Source organism: Orycteropus afer, unplaced genomic scaffold, assembly GCF_000298275.1.
Source record: "Orycteropus afer afer isolate SDZICR_OR568_19922 unplaced genomic scaffold, OryAfe1.0 scaffold00005, whole genome shotgun sequence".
Classification (NCBI taxonomy): domain Eukaryota; kingdom Metazoa; phylum Chordata; class Mammalia; order Tubulidentata; family Orycteropodidae; genus Orycteropus; species Orycteropus afer.
The window spans coordinates 22,244,225-22,263,332 of record NW_006921592.1 but is presented as its reverse complement, the minus strand read 5'-3'; the positions used below and the strand labels follow the sequence as shown (position 1 = coordinate 22,263,332).

Sequence of the window (19,108 nt, the reverse complement as noted above, 5' to 3'; positions counted from 1 at the left end):
ACAATCATGGGAGAAAGAAGAGCTGCTTATGCACAGGGAGACAGCTCAGGGGGCAGGAGTGCATGGAGGGATGGACACAGGGAAGAGGTAACTATCGGAAGGAAATATGAGGGGGATGCATTGTGGTTAACTGTGGTCAATATCGTGAGACAAAGTGTATGTGAAATGTGTTATGGAAAGTGAATTTGCTCTGTAAATTTTCACCCAAATCACAATTTAAAAAAAAAAGAGATAGAGATGGAGAGTTGCAGACTGGATAAGAAAACAAAACCCATCAATATGCTGTCTACAAGAGACACACCTTAGAGACAAAGACAAAATTAGACTAAAAATCAAAGGTTGGAAAAAGATCTATCAAGCAAATGACAACCGTAAAGAGCAGGAGTGGTAATACTGATTTCTCATCAAATTGACTTTAAGACAAAAACCACCATATGAGACAAAGAAGGACATTATATAGAGATTAAAGTATCAATTGAACATGAAGATATAACCGTAATAAGTATCTATGGACCCAATGAAAGAGCCCCAAAATACATAAATCAGACTATAAAAGAGATGAAAAGCCAAATAGATGACTCCACAGTCATAGCGGGAGACTTTAATCCACCACTTTCAATGAAAGATAGAACTGGAAAGAAACTCAACAAAGATGCAGAAGAGCTAGCTAAACAATACAATCCACCAACTTGACCTTATAGACATCTACAGAGCACTTCACCCAACAGCACAATATACATTTTTTTCCAGTGTATATGGATCATTTTCCATGACAGATCATATGTTAGGCCATAAAGAAAACCTTAATATATTTAAAAACTTTGAAATACTGCAAAGCATCTTCTCAGATCATAATGCTATCAAATTAGAAATCAGTAATAGGAAGATCAATGGAAAAAGAGTAAACACATGCAAACTGGTAATACCCTCCTTAAGAAAGATTGGGTAAGAGAAGAAATAAATATTGAAATTCAAAAATTCCTTGAATCAAACGAGAATGAAAACACAACGTACCAAAATCTTTGGGACTCAGCGAAAGCAGTGATCAGAGGCCAATTTATAGCAATACATGCACACTTCAAAAAAGAGGAAAGTGCCAAAATCAACACTTTAAACCAACATCTCCAACAATTAGAATCAGATCAGCAAGAAAAGCCTATAGTCACCAGAAGAAAGGAAATAATCAAGAATCAAGGAGAAATCAATGAAACAGAAAATAGAAGGGCAACAGAAATAATCAACAAGACCAGAAGTTGGTTTTTTCAGAAGATCAATAAAACTGACAAACCACTGGCAATTTAACAAAGGAATAGAGGGAGAGAATACAAATAACACGAATAAGAAACTAAATGGGTGACATCGCAACAGAACCAACAGAAATAAAAAGAATATCAGGATACTACGAAGAACTGTACACCAACAAATTTGAAACTCTGGAAGAAATGGACTGATTTCTAGGTACACACCCCTTACCTAACCTAACACAGTCTGAGGTGCAAAATTTGAACAGGCCCATCACAAAAGAAGAAATTGAACAGGTCAACAAAAAATTAACAACAAAAAAAAGTCCTGGCCCAGACAATTTCACCAGAGAATTCTACCAAACATTCAGAGAAGAACTAACACCATTCCTACTCAAACTATTCCAAAACACAGAAAAGGATGGAATCCTCCCTAAGTCATTTTATGAAGCAAGCATAACCTTGATACCAAAACCAGGCAAAGACATCACTCAAAAGGAAAACTACAGACCAATATCCCTCATGAATATAGATGTAAAAATCTTCAACAAGATCCTAACTAATAGACTCCAACAACGTATCAAGAAAGTCATTCATTATGACCAAGTGGAGTTTATATGAGGTATACAAGGATGGTTCAACATTAGAAAAACAATCAACGTCATCCACCACATAAGTAAAACGAAGGAGATGCGCTGTAGTAAATTACCTGGTATGGCTTTTCTAGCCATAAGTCTTTGTAAACTCCATGGTGGAATTTTCTGTGAGCAATTGAGGAGCTCCTGATTATAAAAATTATCCACCTGGGGTATTTCTGTTGGAAGCAGCACAAAGTGATGTTCTGGGAAGTTCACTCTTTCTCACATGCTTAGAATTCTGATGTTATGATTGGCTAGTTTGGTCACTCTGCCAGGCTCAAAAGGAGGCCTCCTAGAGGCAGAAGCTCTCTCTGTGACTTCTGACTGAAAAGGACATGCTGCTGAAAGAGACACGCACTCCTGAGAGACATGTGCTGCTGGGAAAGAGACACAAGAGACAAGCATTTCTGAGAGAGACATCGAGAGACACGCACTGCTGGGAGAGAGTGGCTAAGAGAGACTGTTGGCTGAGAGACAGCAGGCAGAGAAAGACTGAGCGTTTTTCCTGAACTTGAATTGTAGCCTGGTACTTCCCTAATGGGAGCTCTGGTAGCATAGTGGTTAACGCACTTGACTGCTAACCAGAAGGCTGGCGGTTCAAACCCACCAGCCACTCCTTGGAAGGAAGATGGGGCAATCTACTTCCGGTGATACTGCCTCGGAAACCCAAGGAGGGGTCGCTATGAGTCAGGTCCAACTTGATGGCACATAACAACAACAACTTTCCTAATAAACCCCATAATCTGTGAGCTCTGTATGGCCACTACAGTGAATTATCGAACCCAGCAGAATGGTGGTGAGTGCTGCGGGAGGAATGGTTGGTTCCAGGGTTGGTGAAAGGGCTGGAGGGAAGCAGCATGTCTGGCCTCGCAGGAATAGGCCTTGGGCTACTGATGGTGATTCTGTCTTCCTCTTGTGGGGTTCAGAGGAGGTCAGAAGATGTGGCCTCCTTGCCCCTTTAGCAGTTGGTGTCAGTAGCAATGGGATACGTTGCAATGGCTCCAGACTCATAGAAGCATGAGACTTTGTAAAAGAAAGAAGGAAGGGGCCTGGAAAGTGAAACTTCAGATTCTTAGAGCGTTACTTTGTTTGGTGTTACCTCTTAAAGGAGATATTCATCCAAAGGCTAGGCTTTTGGTTACATCTAGCCAAAGGCCCAAGGCCATATGCAAAGAATGGGATTGTAATTAAGGCGAAGAAACAGAACCTGGAATGTCTTAAAAAGGATTATGTGTTTCAGATTATGTGTTTACCTGAATGTACTATGGGTACTGAATGTCTCTTACCTGCTTGTATATTAGAAATGATTATGGGTAGTGGAAAACAGAGAGCATGTAAGTCCACCTTCAGCTGATACCTGATTGGGTATGTTTAAAAGGGGAAATAGAATTTGCCCAAAAGAAACCCAGGCTTTTGTTTTAAGCCCTGTGTGTAGAGTACTAGGAGCTTAGGTAGAAAACCTGAGCCCTACCCAGTACTACTGAGGGAATGGAGGATTTGCATTTGAAGAAAAGACCTGAAGAGAAAAAAATGACTGTTTGGCTTTTTGAATTTCGAGCAAGCAGATAGGCTTTGGGTGCATCAAAGCAGGAAAGACATGGTCCATGAGAGAAACCCCTTCCAGGACTGAAAGTTAAAAGAAGCCAGTGAGCGGTAAGCTTGTATGTTGCTCTCGTGACCACCTGGGTCCACTTGAGTGGAAATGGGGGAAGTGCAGCAAAGAAGAAACAGGCTGAGTTTGGTACTCTTTGACCTAGGCCGTGGAGACTGGAGATGAGAGGAAGGGCTGGCTGGTCTGAAGCACAAGGAGTTGTGAGCCTACAGGCATTGAAATAGTCCCTGACGGCTGAACATGTGAGAGAAGGTGCTGGCTGGTCTGAAGTAAAAGGAAGAGTGTGACTCCCAAACTTTCCAGCTGGTACCCATGACCTAGCTTGGATGGCTAGGGCTGAGCTGACCAGAACCCGACCAAATGAAGAGGAAGATGTTTGACACTGAGTATCACGTTTAAAAACAGTTTTTAACTACGGATATATCATAAAACTGTTTAAATACATTACAGAGAATAAGGCATCAGTGAGCCTCAGTTCTTAAATAAGAAAATCTTACCTCTTCAAAAACAGCAGCTTTATTTACTTTTTCCCTTGCAATGTCACATATTTTCAGGATTCCCAGAGCAAAAGCTTTCATGGCAGGATCTTCTATAAAGTCTGGATTATGAATATAAAGGCACGTAAATACTGTCTGTGCCAAGGAATGGCCTTCCAACCATGTGATCTATAAAGAAATGAAAGAATGTATCATTTAAGGGTGACACACAGAGTCTGGTAAGTCTAAATTGAACCAGCAAAGGTCAGGGGACTACAGACTTAAATAAATATAAATTTAATCAAAAGATTTAAATGATGATTAAAGGAAAGTCAGAAAAGACAGAAGAGTTAAAATTTACTTTCAATGACTAAAGTTTTTCCAGAATCATATACTATAAATATAAGTAGCTATTGATGGGGAAGCATTCTCAGATATTATTAAGTTGTATTATCTTTGGAGACTAATAAAATTAGAGTACCTCTTCTGAAGCATCAGAAAGCAGTCAATTCTAGAAGGCAGTAAATAAAAATCTGTAAACTGGGGGATTAACAATTTTGGAGTAGGGTCCTTAGCCATATATTCAGTTCTTCTCTCTCTCTTTTTTTAATAATTTATTTTTGTTGTTGAGAACATACACAGCAGAGCATATACCAATTCAGTAATTTCTATTTGTATGTACAACTCAGTGACACTGATTACATTCAAGTTGTGGAAAACTTTCCTAAGTACTATACTAGGTGTTTCCAAACACCTTAGCCCATTTTTTTGCTAACACTTTAAGGAAGATGGTATTTTTCTCCTTTTATATATCAGAGTTTAAACAATTTGCCCAAGTTGGCAATGATTTCTATACTGAAATCCAAGAATTCTGCAATAGAGCAAGACACACACAGTATCATGAAATGAGAAATACATACTAAAAATACTGTAATTAAGATGTGTATTTGGTATTACCAGTGTGGAGATGAGACTTTCTAGACTGAAAGCTCTCTATTAAAGGCCAAACACTTAAACATGGCCCTAACAGTATCATAGAAACAGAATGTTTCCTCAACCTTGTCAAAAACCGTCCCTCTTTCCTTTCTCTAATTTCCCATCCTGGTCTCTCCACAACTCTTCACTATTTAGACATTCCTTCTAGACTTTTATGATTTCTCACACTTAACATTTTTACTGCAAAGTCTACGCAGTATATTCCCTTTGCCTAAAATCTTGTTATCCCTTCTGCCACATGCCTACCATTCTTCAGAGCTTCACATGGCAGCATCACTCCCTTTCTATAGCCTTTCTTACTCTCCCAGAAATAATTAACCCCTCTTCTCTGTTCCCACTGCATAACTATAAAAGCATGTACATATTGTCAAAATTTTTGTCTTTACCTATCCATCTCCAACAATCTTTAATTTCCCTTCCTCGTGCTACCAGGAAGAAGCCTAGTAGCACGGTGGTTAAAGCATGTAGCTACTAACCAAAACGTTGGCAATTTGAACCCATCAGCCACTCTACAGGAGAAAGATAAGGCAGTTTTCTCTATAAAGACTGTTATTGTTAGATGCCATTGATTCAGTTACAACATATAGCTACACTACATACAAAAGAATGAAATACTGCCCAATCATGGGCCATCCTCACAATCACTGCTATGTTTGAGCCCACTGTGTCAATCTACCTCCTTGAAGGTCTTCTTCTGTTTCAGTGACCCTTTAATTTACCAAGCATGATGTTCTTCTCCAGGGACTGGTCCATCCTGATAACATATCCAAAGTACATGAGACAAAGTCTCACCATCCTTGCTTCAAAGGAGCATTCTGGCTGTATTTCTTGCAAGACAGATTTGTTCATTCTTTTAGCAGCCCAGGGTATATTCAATATTCTTTGCCAACATCATAATTCAAAGGCATGAATTCTTCAGTCTTCTTTATTCACTGTCCAGCACCATGTGCATCTAAGGTGACTGAAAATACCATGGCTCGGATCAGGTACACCTTAGTCCTCAAAGTGATATCTTTGCTTTGAACGTATTTAAACAGGTCTTTTGCACCAATCTGCCCAATGCAATATATCATTTGATTTCCTGACTACTAATCCTGGATGCTGATTACAGATCCAAGTAAAATGAAATTCTTGACAATTTCAATGTTTTCTCTGTTTATTATGATTATTTCTTATTGGTCCAGTTGTGAGGATTTTTTGTTGTCTTCATGTTGAAGTGTAATGCATACTGAAGGCTGTAGTCTTTGATCTTCATCACTAAGTTCAAGTCCTCTTCATTTTCAGCAAGCAAAGTTATATTGCACAGCTTTCTTCAATAAAGACTTACGTAGCCTTGGAAACTCTATAGTGCAGTTCTACTCTGTCGTAAGGAGCTCTGGTGGTATAGTGGTTAAGGCGTTTGGTTGCTAACCAGAAAGTCAGTAGTTCATACCCATCAACCACTCCACTGAAGAAAGACTGGGCAGTCTGCTTTCATAAAGATTTACAGCCTTGGATAGATACCCAATGGGGACTGCTGTGAGTAGGAACTGACTCTATGGCAGTGTGTTTGGTTTTTTGTTTTATTTACTCTGTCCTATAGGGTCACTGAAGGAGTTCTGGTCACAGAGTGCCTAAGGCATTTCACTGCTAACCAGAAGGTTGGTGGTTCAAACCCACCAACTGCTCCATGGAAGGAAGACTGGGCAATCTACTTCCATAAAGATTTACTGTCTCGGAAACCCAGAAGAGGGTTGCTGTGAGTCAGAATCAACTCGAAGGAAGTGAGTTTGGTTTTGGTTTATAGGGTCAATGAGACTCAAAATTCACTCAAGAGTAACAAGATTGTTTATCTCATCAGCACTATAAAATGCTGGTAATAAAGATGTCTTTGAGAGAAAAAGACAGCTTTGCAGGCAGAAGGATGAGGATAAGGATTCTATGTTTTAGTTACATAACCCTAGGCAAATCAGACAAGCTGATATCAAATACATTATAGAATAGTGGCTGTGAGACGTAAGTAAAAACTATACGTGAAAAACACTTAAAAATTAGAACTTCATACACAGTTGCTTAATTAGCAAATGAGTGATTAATTTCATTTGCTTAAAATTTGAGTAAAAATATTCTGAGTATTTGTGGAATAAATGAATAAATATCACATATTTCTATGGATGATGATTTAACAACAAATTTAAAAAGGATGGTCAGAAAGTAGGCAAAGGAAACAAAACAAAACAAAAAAACCAAACTCACTGTTGTCGAGTTGATTTTGACCCACAGTGACCCCTCCTTGGGGTTTCCGAGATGGTATCACTATGGAAGTGGATTGCCCAACATTCCTTCCAAGGCATGGCTGGTGGGTTTGAACTGCCAGCCTTCTTGTTAGCAGTCAAATGCCTTAGGCACTACATCAGCAGGCATTACAAATCATAATTTTCCCACAATTAGACAACATTGCTTAGGGAAGCAAACTGTCCACTATATATAAACAACTAAAAAATTTACTTCACAGTAGAATATGATAGCTTACCATGGTTTATCTTAGATTAGGGGGAAAAAAATCTCTCCAGAGCCAATCCTCTGTTTCAATTCCATGCTTATTTCATAAAACCTTCTAACTAGAGATTTGCTTCCCTGGGTACCATGAGAATATAAAGAGTACTCTGGACAACCACTATATAATTATCTTCATTAGAAAGAAAATATCCCTACATCCAGAAAATGAGAATTTAAAATCACCTATTTGAAATAATGAAATCACTTGTTTCCTAAGGCATAGGTAAGGGGAGAGGCCAGGCAGGAAGCAGGAGCTGGCGGATGGCTGGAACAGGTAAGGGAGGAGGCCAGGAAGTAAGCGGAGCAGTTTGAAGCAGCTAAGGGAGATGAACTTGTCTGTCAGTTTGTAGTACTGTGGTAGCTTGCATGTTCCAACAAGGCTGGAGGCTATGCCATAGGTGTTTCAAATGTCAACAGAGTTACCTATGGTGGATAAGTTTCAATGGAGTTTCCAGGCTAAGGCAGACTCAGAAGAAGAAAGAGGCCATCCACTTCTCAAAGAATTGGCCAGTGAAAACCTTATGAACAACAGTGAAACACTGTCTGGAAAACTTTACGAATAGCCCTGAAACACTGTCCGATACAGTGCTCAAAGATGACCTCCTCAGGCTGGAAGGAACTCAAAATGTGACTGGGAGAGAGCTGCCTCCTCAGAGTCGAGCCAACCTTAATGATAGAGCAGAGCTTTCGAGACCTCCATTTGCTGATGTGGCATGACTCAATACGAGAATAAACAGTTGCAAACATCCATTTAATCATTGGAACATGGAACATATGAATTATGAATCTAGGAAAATTGCCAGTTGTCAAAAATGAAATGGAACACATAAAGATTGATATCCTAGGCATTAGTGAGTTGAAATGGACCAGTTTTGGCCATTTTGAATCAGACAACCATATCATCTACTATGCCGGGAATGACAAATTGAAGAATGGCATGGCGTTCATCATCACAAAGAATATTTCAAGATCTGTCCTGAGGTACAATGCTGTTAGTGACAGAATAACATTCATATGCCTACAAGGAGACTGGTTCATACTACTATTATGCAAATTTAGGCACCAACCACCAAAGCCAAAGATGAGGAAAATGAAGATTTTTACCAACTTCTACGGTCTGAAATTGACCAAACACGCAATCAAGATGTGCTGATTATCATTGGCAATTAGAAAGCAGAAGTTGGAAACAAGGAGAATCACTGGTAGTTGGAAAATTTGGCCTTGGTGATAGAAATAACAGTGGAGATCACATGATATAATTTTGCAGGACCAATGACTTATTCATTGCAAATATCATTTTTCAACAACACAAACAGTGGCTATATACGTGGACTTCGCCAGAGTACACAGGAATCAGATTGACTGCATCTAAGGCAAGAGGCAATCGTAAGTTCAATATCTTCAGCCAAAACAAGGCCAAGAGCTAACTGTGGAATAGACCATCAACTGCACATATGCAAGTTCAAGCTGAAGTTCAAGACAATTAAAACAAGTCCACTAGAGCCGAAATATGACCTTGAATAGATCCCTCCTGAATTTAGAGATCATGTAAAGAAAAGATTTGATGCACTGAACACCAATGACTGAAAACCAGAGGAATTGTGGGATGACATCAAGAATATCATCCAGGGAAAAAAGCAAAAGGTCATTAAAAAGACATGAAAGGAAAAAAAGACCAAAATGGATGTCAGAAGAGACTCTGAAACTCACCCTTGAACAGAGAGTAGCTACAGCAAATGGAAGAAATGACAAGATAAAAGAGCTGAACAGAAGATTTCAAAGAGCAGCTTGAAAAGACAAAGTCAATTATTATTATGAACTGTACAAAGACATGGAGTTGTAAAGCCAAAATGGAAGAACATGATCAGCATTTCTCAAGCTGAAAGAACTGCGGAAAAAGTTTAAGCCTTGAGTTGCAATATTGAAAGATTATACGAACAAAATATTGAATGATGCAGGAAACATCAATAGAAGATGGAAGGAATACACATAGTCACTGTACCAAAAAGAACTGTTCGATGTTCATCCATTTCAGGAAGTGGCATATGATTAAGAACTAATGATACTGAAGGAAGAAGCCGAAGCGGCATTGAAGGAAGTGCCAAAAAAACAAGGCTCCAGGAATTGATGGAATACCCATGACATGTTTCAACAAATGGATGCCATGCTGGAAACACTCATTATGCCAAGAAATCTGGAAGACAACTATCTGGCCAAATGACTGGACGAGATCCATATTTGTACTCATTCCAAAAAAAGGTCATCCCAAAGAATGTAGAAATTATTGAACAGTATCATTAATATTGCACACAAGTAAAATCTTACTGAAGATAATTCAGAAATGGTTACAGCAGTATATTGACAGAGAACTTCCAGAAATGCAAGCTGGATTCAGAAGAGGACATGGAACAAGGGATATCATTGCTGGTGTCAGATGGATCGTGGCTCAAAGCAAAGAATACCAGAAAGATGTTTACTTATGTTTTATTGACTATGTAGAAGCATTCGATTGCAAGGATCGTAACAAATTATGGATAACACTGAGAACAATGGGAATTCCAGAACACTTAATTGTACTCATGAGGAATTTGTATAGAGATCAGGAGGCTATCGTTCGAACAGAACAAGGGGACACTGCATGGTTTAAAATCAAGAAGTGAGTGTGTGAGGGTTGTATCCTTTCACCATACTTATTCAATCTGTATGCTGAGCAAATAACCTGAGAAGTTGGGCTATATGAAGAATATGGCATCAGGATTGGAGTAAGACTCATTAACAACCTCCAACATGCTGACAACACAACTATGCTTGCTGAAAGTGAGGACGACTTGAAGCACTTGCTGATAAAGATTGAAGACTACAATCTGCAGTACAGATTGCACCTCTATACAAAGAAAACAAAAAGCCTCACAAATGGATTTATAACCAGCATCACGATAAATGCAGAAAAGACTGAAGTTGTCAAAGATTTCATATTAGTACAATCAACACCAATGCAAGTAGCAGTCAAGATATCAGACATACTGCATGGGGCAAATCTGCTGCAAAAGACCTCTTTCAGGTGCCAAAGAGCAAAGATATCTCCTTGAAGACTATGGTGTGCCTGACACAATCTATGGTATTTTCAATCACATCATATGAATGTGAGAGCTGGACAACGAATAAGGAAGACTGAAGAAGAGTCCATACTTTTGAGTTATGCTGTTGGCAAAGAATACTGAAATACCATGGACTGCTAAAAGAACTAACAAATTTGTCCTGGGAGAAGTATAGCCAGAATGCTCCTTGGAAGCGAGAATAGCCAGACATCATCTCACTTACTTTGGCCATGTCATAACAAAGGACCATTGCCCAGAGAAAGATATCATGCTTGCTAAAGTGGAAGGTTGACAAAAAAGGGGAAGGCCTATGATGGGCTCAAGTATAGCAAGGTTCATGAGGCTGGCAATGGACCAGGCAATGTTTCATTCTGCTGTGCGCAGGGTCGCTATGAGTTGAAGCGGACCTTATGGCACCTAATAACAATAACAACAAGAAGGTTGGCCTGATAATCTTACACCATTTTACTAGGCTCAAGATTACATAGACTGATCATCAACATCAGTGTGCATATGTTTAAATTCAAAGATTCATGTTAAGTCATAATTTTCAAATAGCCAACAGTCTTACTTTCATACTCACCAAACAGCAAAAGCATGTATCCATTATCCCTATCAATTCAGGCAAGGTGAGGTCTTTAATTTTAATGGTGCCATCCTAGAAAGAGACAGTAAATTAAGACATACAATCAGATATTTTCTAAAAGTTATAGTTATTTAAAATTATAGTAGCATTTTGGCTTTTAAAAATTGAATATTTAAAAGTAGCAATTCTAAGAAACTCTCTCTCATCATCTGATAAAACTAAGACATTGAATCAACTATGTATTTCTAAAAACAATGTATTTTAAACCTCTATACCTTTAACATGCCTTTAACCAAAATATCTTAAAATGAGAAATCAAAGCCTCTCTAATCTGAAACAGAATAAAGGCTTTTATAAAGAAATGAAAAGTCAAAGCAAGAAGTATTTTAAAGCACAGTTTAAATTCATTCTAATTATTAATAGATACATATCATTTTAATGGAATGAAGCTAGCTACAAAGGAAAACATTTCCTTTAAATTAATTAACTATAAACCTGGTTCCATCAAGTTGATCTGGACTCATAGCAACCCTACAGGACAGAGTAGAACCATTTCACAGGGTTTCCAAGGCTGTAAATCTTTTCTGACTGCACCATCTTTTTCCCACAGAGTGGCTGGTGGGTTCAAACCACCAAACTTCTGGTTAGCAGTTGAGCACTTAGCCACTGTGCCACAGGGCTCCTCTGATTAAGTATACCTACTCTTCATTTATTGACTGTCCTGTTACCTCACGTTTCACTTTTGACCACGATAGTAAAAAAAAAATCTGACTATTCTGTGTATTAATGACTCATACTGGCAGTAAAGAACGCCAAGGTGCAAGGTAAGAGTAACGCTGGCTATGATGGTTAAGGTTATGTGTCAGCCCGGCTGGGCCATGATTCTCTGCGCTTTGGCAGTAATGTAATGATGCAATTTGGCAGTTACGTAATTATGTATTTTTCATCCTCCATTTGGGATCTGATGTGGTCATCCTCCATTTTTGCATAATGCTAATTTTTAAATAACAATATGGTCTTTGGAATCTAACCATGACTCTAAGTGAGGAGTGAGTGCATACTACTTGTAAATTTTGTTTACAATGTCCATTTGCTTAGGAAATGTTTTATTCATAAATATCTATATAATTAAACTCTTTAGCAATTATGAATTTTTCATAAATTCTTACTGTTTCAAATTCATTACAATTAAATCCTTAAGCTAATTATCCTGATACTTACACATGCAATGCTTTCAAAAAGTAATAAATTAAACACACACAAAGTAAGAGCAAGTTTTTAATGAACACCTCAAACAATTTTCAGATTTTAATAGAAAAAGATAATTAAAGGTTAAAACAAATTCCTATTTCTATACCTGTAAATGCTTTTAAGAAAACTGTACTTTAATACACTAAGATTGATTTTCATTATTAAGTACAAACTTTTAACACATGAAATAGAAAAGGATAAAAAAAATACAATAGTAACTACCTTGATAGCTTGTTCAAAATTGAGAACTTTCCGATTAACTTGATTTCCAATCATTCCAGCGTCCATCTTGGGATCCATCATTTCAATAGCAGACATGGCTTCAAAAAGACCAAATCTACAAATAAAAAAAATTACCCAACAGATTGTTTCTAAACCAGTAAGCTTACCCAGACACTTACAATGGTATATAAATTATTAGTATTTTTAAAATAAAACATGTCTTTTATACATAGAAATTTTTGGAAAAAAGGAAATAGATTATCTGATATATAATAGATTTCACTTTTCCTTCCTTAAATAATTTCTTATAACTATTTAACATTTAGGGAGTCATTCTGAAATAATCATGTAACTTTTACCTCTTTTTCACTTCCTTTATATCTTAAAACTCTAATAATTTAGCACATTACTGTCTATAATGCCCAAAGTTCTGGCAATTACATAATGAAAAATAATCCAGAAATCCTTATGTTCTAGTATTAGTGGCTATTTAGCCATAAAAGCAGATAGCTGTGATGCACTGTGGACTAATTAATAAGTATATCATTTGCTGAGATACATTTCAATAAATGGGAAAGGAAAAAAGAAAAGCCCAAAAGGAGACTTGGTTGTCTATCAAACTACTGACTCCATATTTTACTTAATCTAAATCTACAGTCTAACAGGAAAATAAAGAAATTGACTTGTTACCCTAAGGCACAGCTCTCAGAAAAAAACAGCAGTAACACATCAAAGAGAGCTTTCAGGGACAGTCTGTCTTTCCTTGAAATCTCTCTAACCTCTTACTGCTTCAATTTAAACTCTCTCACAATCTGATCACATGACAGTATCGCTGAAGACAGCTTTCAGTTACAAATTTGATACAATGCTAATCAAAATCTAAATGGTATTTTTCAAAGAGCCTGCCAAGCCAAAATAGAAATTATGTGAGAATGGAAACGTCTTAAAAAAATAAAAACAATGGGGATTCACAAGGTATCAAACAATATTATAAAGCTACAATAATTAAAAGTTTTCTGGAATACAAAGACCCATGTGGGAATTATGACAGAGGCACAATTTCAAATTAGTAGAAAAACAGTGAATTAGTCAATAAATTGTGCTGAAAGAAGTTGCTAACCATCTGGAAGAAGTTAAATCTTCGATTTATACCATCTGAACATATAAATCTCAGACAGATTTAAGTTCTAAACCTGAAACAAACAAATAAAAAAAAATCTTCGATAATTTACAAAGAAGCTATACAGGGAAAAGCTGATAGCTTTAACTGTGTAAATATTTTACAGTTACATACAATAATAATATACAATAGACAGTAAAATATTGACAATAATCTGAAGAAAATATTCTTAATATAGATAATTTTAAAAAGTTTAATTATAACTAACACAAGTAAAAAAAATGCAAATAATCCAAAGAAAAACAGGCAAAGAATATGAACAGGTATTTCACAGAAAATATACACTGCTAATAAAAAAAGTGAAAAACTATACAAATTCAAATGAAATCAAGTAATGAAAAACAGAACAAGGTGGGGGTTTTTTTCTGCCTTGAGACTGGAAAACTTTTTTAAAAAATATCTAGTGTACTCTCATACACTATTAGTGAGAGTGTAAATTAAGACTTTTTTTGAGGAAAATTTGGCTGAGTCCATTAAAATATAAAACAAATACTTGAAGCCAGGCATTTTATTTTTATGCTTCTACCCTATAAAATTATTTTCACATGAGGTTTTTATAAAGCAAATGTCTTCAACTTTCTCTTGTTACCACCTTAATGTCCCTCAATAGAGAAACAACAGAATAAATTATGGCACATCCGTTTTAGTAAATACATTGTAACAGTTAAAAGGTTACAAGGTTGAACTATTATACACTAACATGAAAAGATCTCCAAGATAAATTAAATGGGAAAGGAATTTATAGAATGCATACCATATAAGCCCATTTATACTTCATTTTTACAGATGTTTATTCATGTACATGAACATATTTTTTAAATGGTCTAGAAGGTAATACAGCAATCTAGTAACTTGTAATCAGTGGCTAAAACACTAGTTTGTCACAACGTCTACTCCAGCTCACGGTGCTCCACGTGTTATCAGAATTGAACTATATGCTCCACAGCGTTTTCAATGGCAGATTTTTCTAAAATAGGCTGTCAGGCCATTCTTCCAAGGTATCTCTGGGTAGACTAGAACTTCTCTTTTTTCGGTTAGCAGCCAAACATGTTAACCGTTTACATTAACCAGAGACTCCATAACAGAGACTACCCCTGGGCAAAGACATGAGACTGGAGAAAGAAGGATGTCATAGGAAATTTTTGCTTCATCTCTGATGTATGGCTTTGTTAAAAACAAAATATCCATTTATTACTCACATGAAACTTTTTAAAAAAAGGTTTTAATGACACAATTAAAATCCTAAACCCATGAGATATTTTCCTAATTGGTAAAAACTACTACAGAAACTATAGTACCATTAAATTAGCTAATTTATGCACTAAATAAATAATTACTGAGCACGTACTGTGTGCTAAGCATTGTTCTAGGCATTTGGAATACATGAGTGAACAAAATAAATTTGCCTGCTTCGTGGAGCTTACATTCTAAGGTAAGGAAACAGACAATAATAATAAAGATAAGGAAATTATTTGTATGTTAGAAGATTATTCGTGCTAGGGAGAGAACGGGAAAATAGGCTAAAGGAGATATATGCTCAGGAGAAAACATACAACTTTGAAAGACCGTCAGAGTAGGCTGCTGGCAGTCATGTTTCTCCAGGTTCAAAACCTAAAATCTTGGGGAAATCAAGGATAGCAGGTTCCTCTAGTAGTCCTCTCTCAAGCCTTGTTCCATGGCCAGGAGCCACTTTGCTACATTCTTCTATGGTTTGGTTTCATTGCATCTTTCCTGTAATTACCTGCCTCATCAAAATGATGATCTCTAGTGGCTCTCAAAGCCTGGGCTCCAGATCAGCAGCATCACTACCCAGGAAATTGGTAGACATCCAATTTCACAGGGTAGCAACTCTGTGGTGTAGCCCAGTAACTTGTTATTTAAAAAGCTCTCTGGGTGACTGTGACACACATTAAAATATGAGAACTAAATTTTGGTTCCCCACAAAATTTTTTCCCCACAAAAACTCCAATCTTGTCTATTTACCAGTTTAAAACTTCATGTCCCTGCCTTTGAAAATTGAGCCTGGTCATAGTAGTATGGGAATTGAGATTAATCTATGTGAGGAAAAATATAATCAAGTATTTCCCTTTATTATTGTTTTCTACAGATTCTCAAATTTACTTTCATCCAGGCATTTGTTGATCTCTGTCTATCAGCAAAGGAGCTCTGGTGGCACAGTGGTTAAAGCATTTGGCTGCTAATCAAAAGGTCAGCAGCTCAAACCCACAAGGTCAGCTGCTCCACAGACAAAGATAAGGCAGTCTGCTTCCATAAAGATTCACAGCCTTGGAAACCCTATGGGGCAGTTCTTCTCTATACTATAGGGTCTCTGAATCAGAATCAATTCAATGGCAGCAGGTTTGGTTTTCCTGGTTTGGTCATCAGCAAATAGCACGTGGCAATCATACCCTTTAAAAAATTCTACATCCTGTACATCTACTTTCAAGTAAAGGACCACAGTCACAGTGCCTAAGACATTTGACTGCTAACCAGAAGCCTGGTGGTTCAAACCCACCAGCCTCTTCGGAAGGAAGGGTAGGCAATCTACTTCTGTAATGATATTGCCTCGGAAACCCAAGGAGGGGTCGCTATGAGTCGGATCCAACCCAACGGCAGTGAGTTAGTTTTGTTTAACCCTTCTATAATACAACAACAACAACATAACTAGGGTCAAATGCTTCAAAATAGCTTACCAAAGTTTAAAATATAATTAGGTTTTTGGTTTTATGTTTTTTTGCAGTTTTGAAATGTAAATTTACTCAGATCCCAAAAACTACTACTCCATGTGAAAGGAAAAGAGGCATTACACTCTTGTGGTACAGTGACTTATTTCATAGGCCCTACTAGCATGGTCACTGTAACTGCCACACAATGACTTGGTAGGACTATGCAAATAAGATGCTTGTGTCCCACCAAGGGGACTGATAGCCTGCTGCTAATGCAAATAAGGAGTATGGAACCTCTGATGGTTAAAGTTATATGTCAACTTCAGCAGGCCATGATTTTCAGTGGTTTAACAACTAAAAAATGATAGAATTCTCCTCCACTTTGTAATGTGTTATAAATCCCAGCCTCTATGCCTATGGTTGTAGTCTCATTTGGGAATGAACTGTCCATTATGTTAATGAGGCAGGATTCAGGTGTGAGGTATCCTGAGTCACTGCCTGATTCCAGTCACCATTCTTACACAGTCATCGTTCTTACCAGCCTTATGCAAATCATACCCCTGAACCGTCTTGATCAAGTAAGGGGAGTTTCCTTGAGAGTATAGCCTGCATCCAATATATATTTATGAATGCTCTGGAAAAGTACTCCCTCTTGCTCCGGATCCTGCATCCAGCTCCCATCATCTAATCTCTGGTTTTTGGAACTTGAGCCAGCAGCCTAACATCTGACCTAATTTGACAGCTTCCACAGTCCAGTAAGCCTATTATCTGACCTGTCAATTTCAATGCATCAACCCTTGCAACCACATAAGTCAGGAGAAGCCTCCAGCCTGATGTCTAACATATGGATTTGGGATTTTCAGGCTCCCTAACAGTGTCGACCATTTCTTGATGGTTCTTGAGTTCTCCAAAACAGTGCAGCAAATCACAAAACCCAAAGACAGGAGGGGAAGTACTGAGGGGAGTAGTAGTTGATGTCAGACATGATGGAGTTGTACAACAGTTTGGAAAAGTGGGACAAATGGGACATCTTTAACCTCCACCTCATAGTAACTAGCTTTGTGTTGAGCCTTCCAAAACAAAGTATTCAGGGACTTCCAGTAAGATGGAGGAATAGGCAGATAAGCGGCACAGACCCTCTTCAACAGAAAGAAAAACCAATTGACAGAGATACAGAAGATCATCCTGGGACCCTGAGCTTTGAAAGGAACTATATACAGAAGTGGATTAGGCACCAACTAGTGGAAAAACCTGAAGGAAAATAGTGAGTACAGGGACGGTCGGAGCTGCAGACTGTCAGCTACTCTGAAGAGACCAATAACTTGAATATTTCCAAGTGATGTTGGGACTTGGGAACTGACCTAAAGATTACTCCTGGTCACCAAGGGCTGCAGGGACAACTGCTCTGGTGGCCTATGACTACCAAAGGAAAAAGCAAGGAGGGAGACAACCTGAGCTGTGAACTATCTGCTGTCTGGAAAGCGCAGCCATTTTCATTGTTTACAAGCGACGGCCATTATGGATACTTAAAGTGACCGAGGGCGCAGCCATTTTGAATGTTTACAAGAGGCGGCCATTTGGATATTTAAAGTGACTGAGGGCACAGACATTTTGAATGTCTACAAGTGACGATTTTGGATTTTAAAGTAATAGTATTCTCCTTTGGATTCCAGGGACCTAAGAACAGGCTCTGTGTGCCAGGGTCTGCAAGGACATACTAGAGGCTGACAAAGGAAAGGAGACAGGTGGTGAGTGTGTAAGTGCTGTCAACTACTGAATAGAGGAGCACAGCACAGTATCCTGCCTGTATAGATAACATACAAAGAAAACGAAAATTGTGGGCAAGTCACTCCAACATATAATCACCAATTAAATATAAACACCAAAACATCACAATGCCTCAGAGACAACAGAGCATCACAGTCCACACAAAGAAGCAAGATAAAGCAGGAGAAAGAAGGGACCAGGATATAGACCCAAAACACATCCCTGAAGAAGAAGGCAGCATTGGAACTCCCTGATAAGGAGTTCAAAAGAATTTATTTAGGTATCTTCAAAGGATTGAGAGGCAGATAAAGGAAAACACAGACAAAACCAAAGAAGAATTCTGGAAGAAAATACAAGAACAAAATGACAAAATAAATGAAACATTAGAAATGATTCTGAATCTATAGATAGAAATCCAGAAGATTAATCCTAAATTGTCAGAAATAGATAACACATTTGAAGGGCAAAGGAGTAGAACTGATGCAACGGAAGACAGAATTAATCACACTGAAGACAGATACCTGAATACTTCTTTGGAAAGGGATCAATCAGAAAAAAGATCAAAACAAAATGAAAGCCTCGGGTTGATGTGGGATACCATCAAAAGGAATAACCTACATGTCATTGGAATTCCAGAACAGGAAGAGAAAAATAAAACCACTGGGAAAACTGTCCAAGATTTGTTGGAGGAGAACTTCCCTGATACGATGAAAGATGAGAATATATCCTTCAGGAAGTCCAACAAACCCCAAACAGGACAGACCCCAAAAGAAAAATACCAAGACATATCATCATCAAACTCACCAAAACCAAAGACAAAGAAAGAATCATGAGAGC

General features: G+C 37.8%; 1 protein-coding gene across 1 annotated transcript in view; it reads right to left on the bottom strand.

Moving 5' to 3' along the window:
• The window catches only part of NAA35 (N-alpha-acetyltransferase 35, NatC auxiliary subunit), a 115,387-nt gene that overhangs the window by 61,449 nt on the left and 34,830 nt on the right, over positions 1–19,108 (bottom strand). Inside the window, exons 3-6 of the mRNA XM_007939016.2 lie at positions 17,506–17,541; positions 12,659–12,773; positions 11,183–11,257; positions 3,989–4,156 (exon numbers count right to left, since the gene is read on the bottom strand). Of these exons, the coding sequence (XP_007937207.2) occupies positions 3,989–4,156; positions 11,183–11,257; positions 12,659–12,773; positions 17,506–17,541 (394 nt within the window). The remainder of the gene's footprint in view (positions 1–3,988; positions 4,157–11,182; positions 11,258–12,658; positions 12,774–17,505; positions 17,542–19,108) is intronic.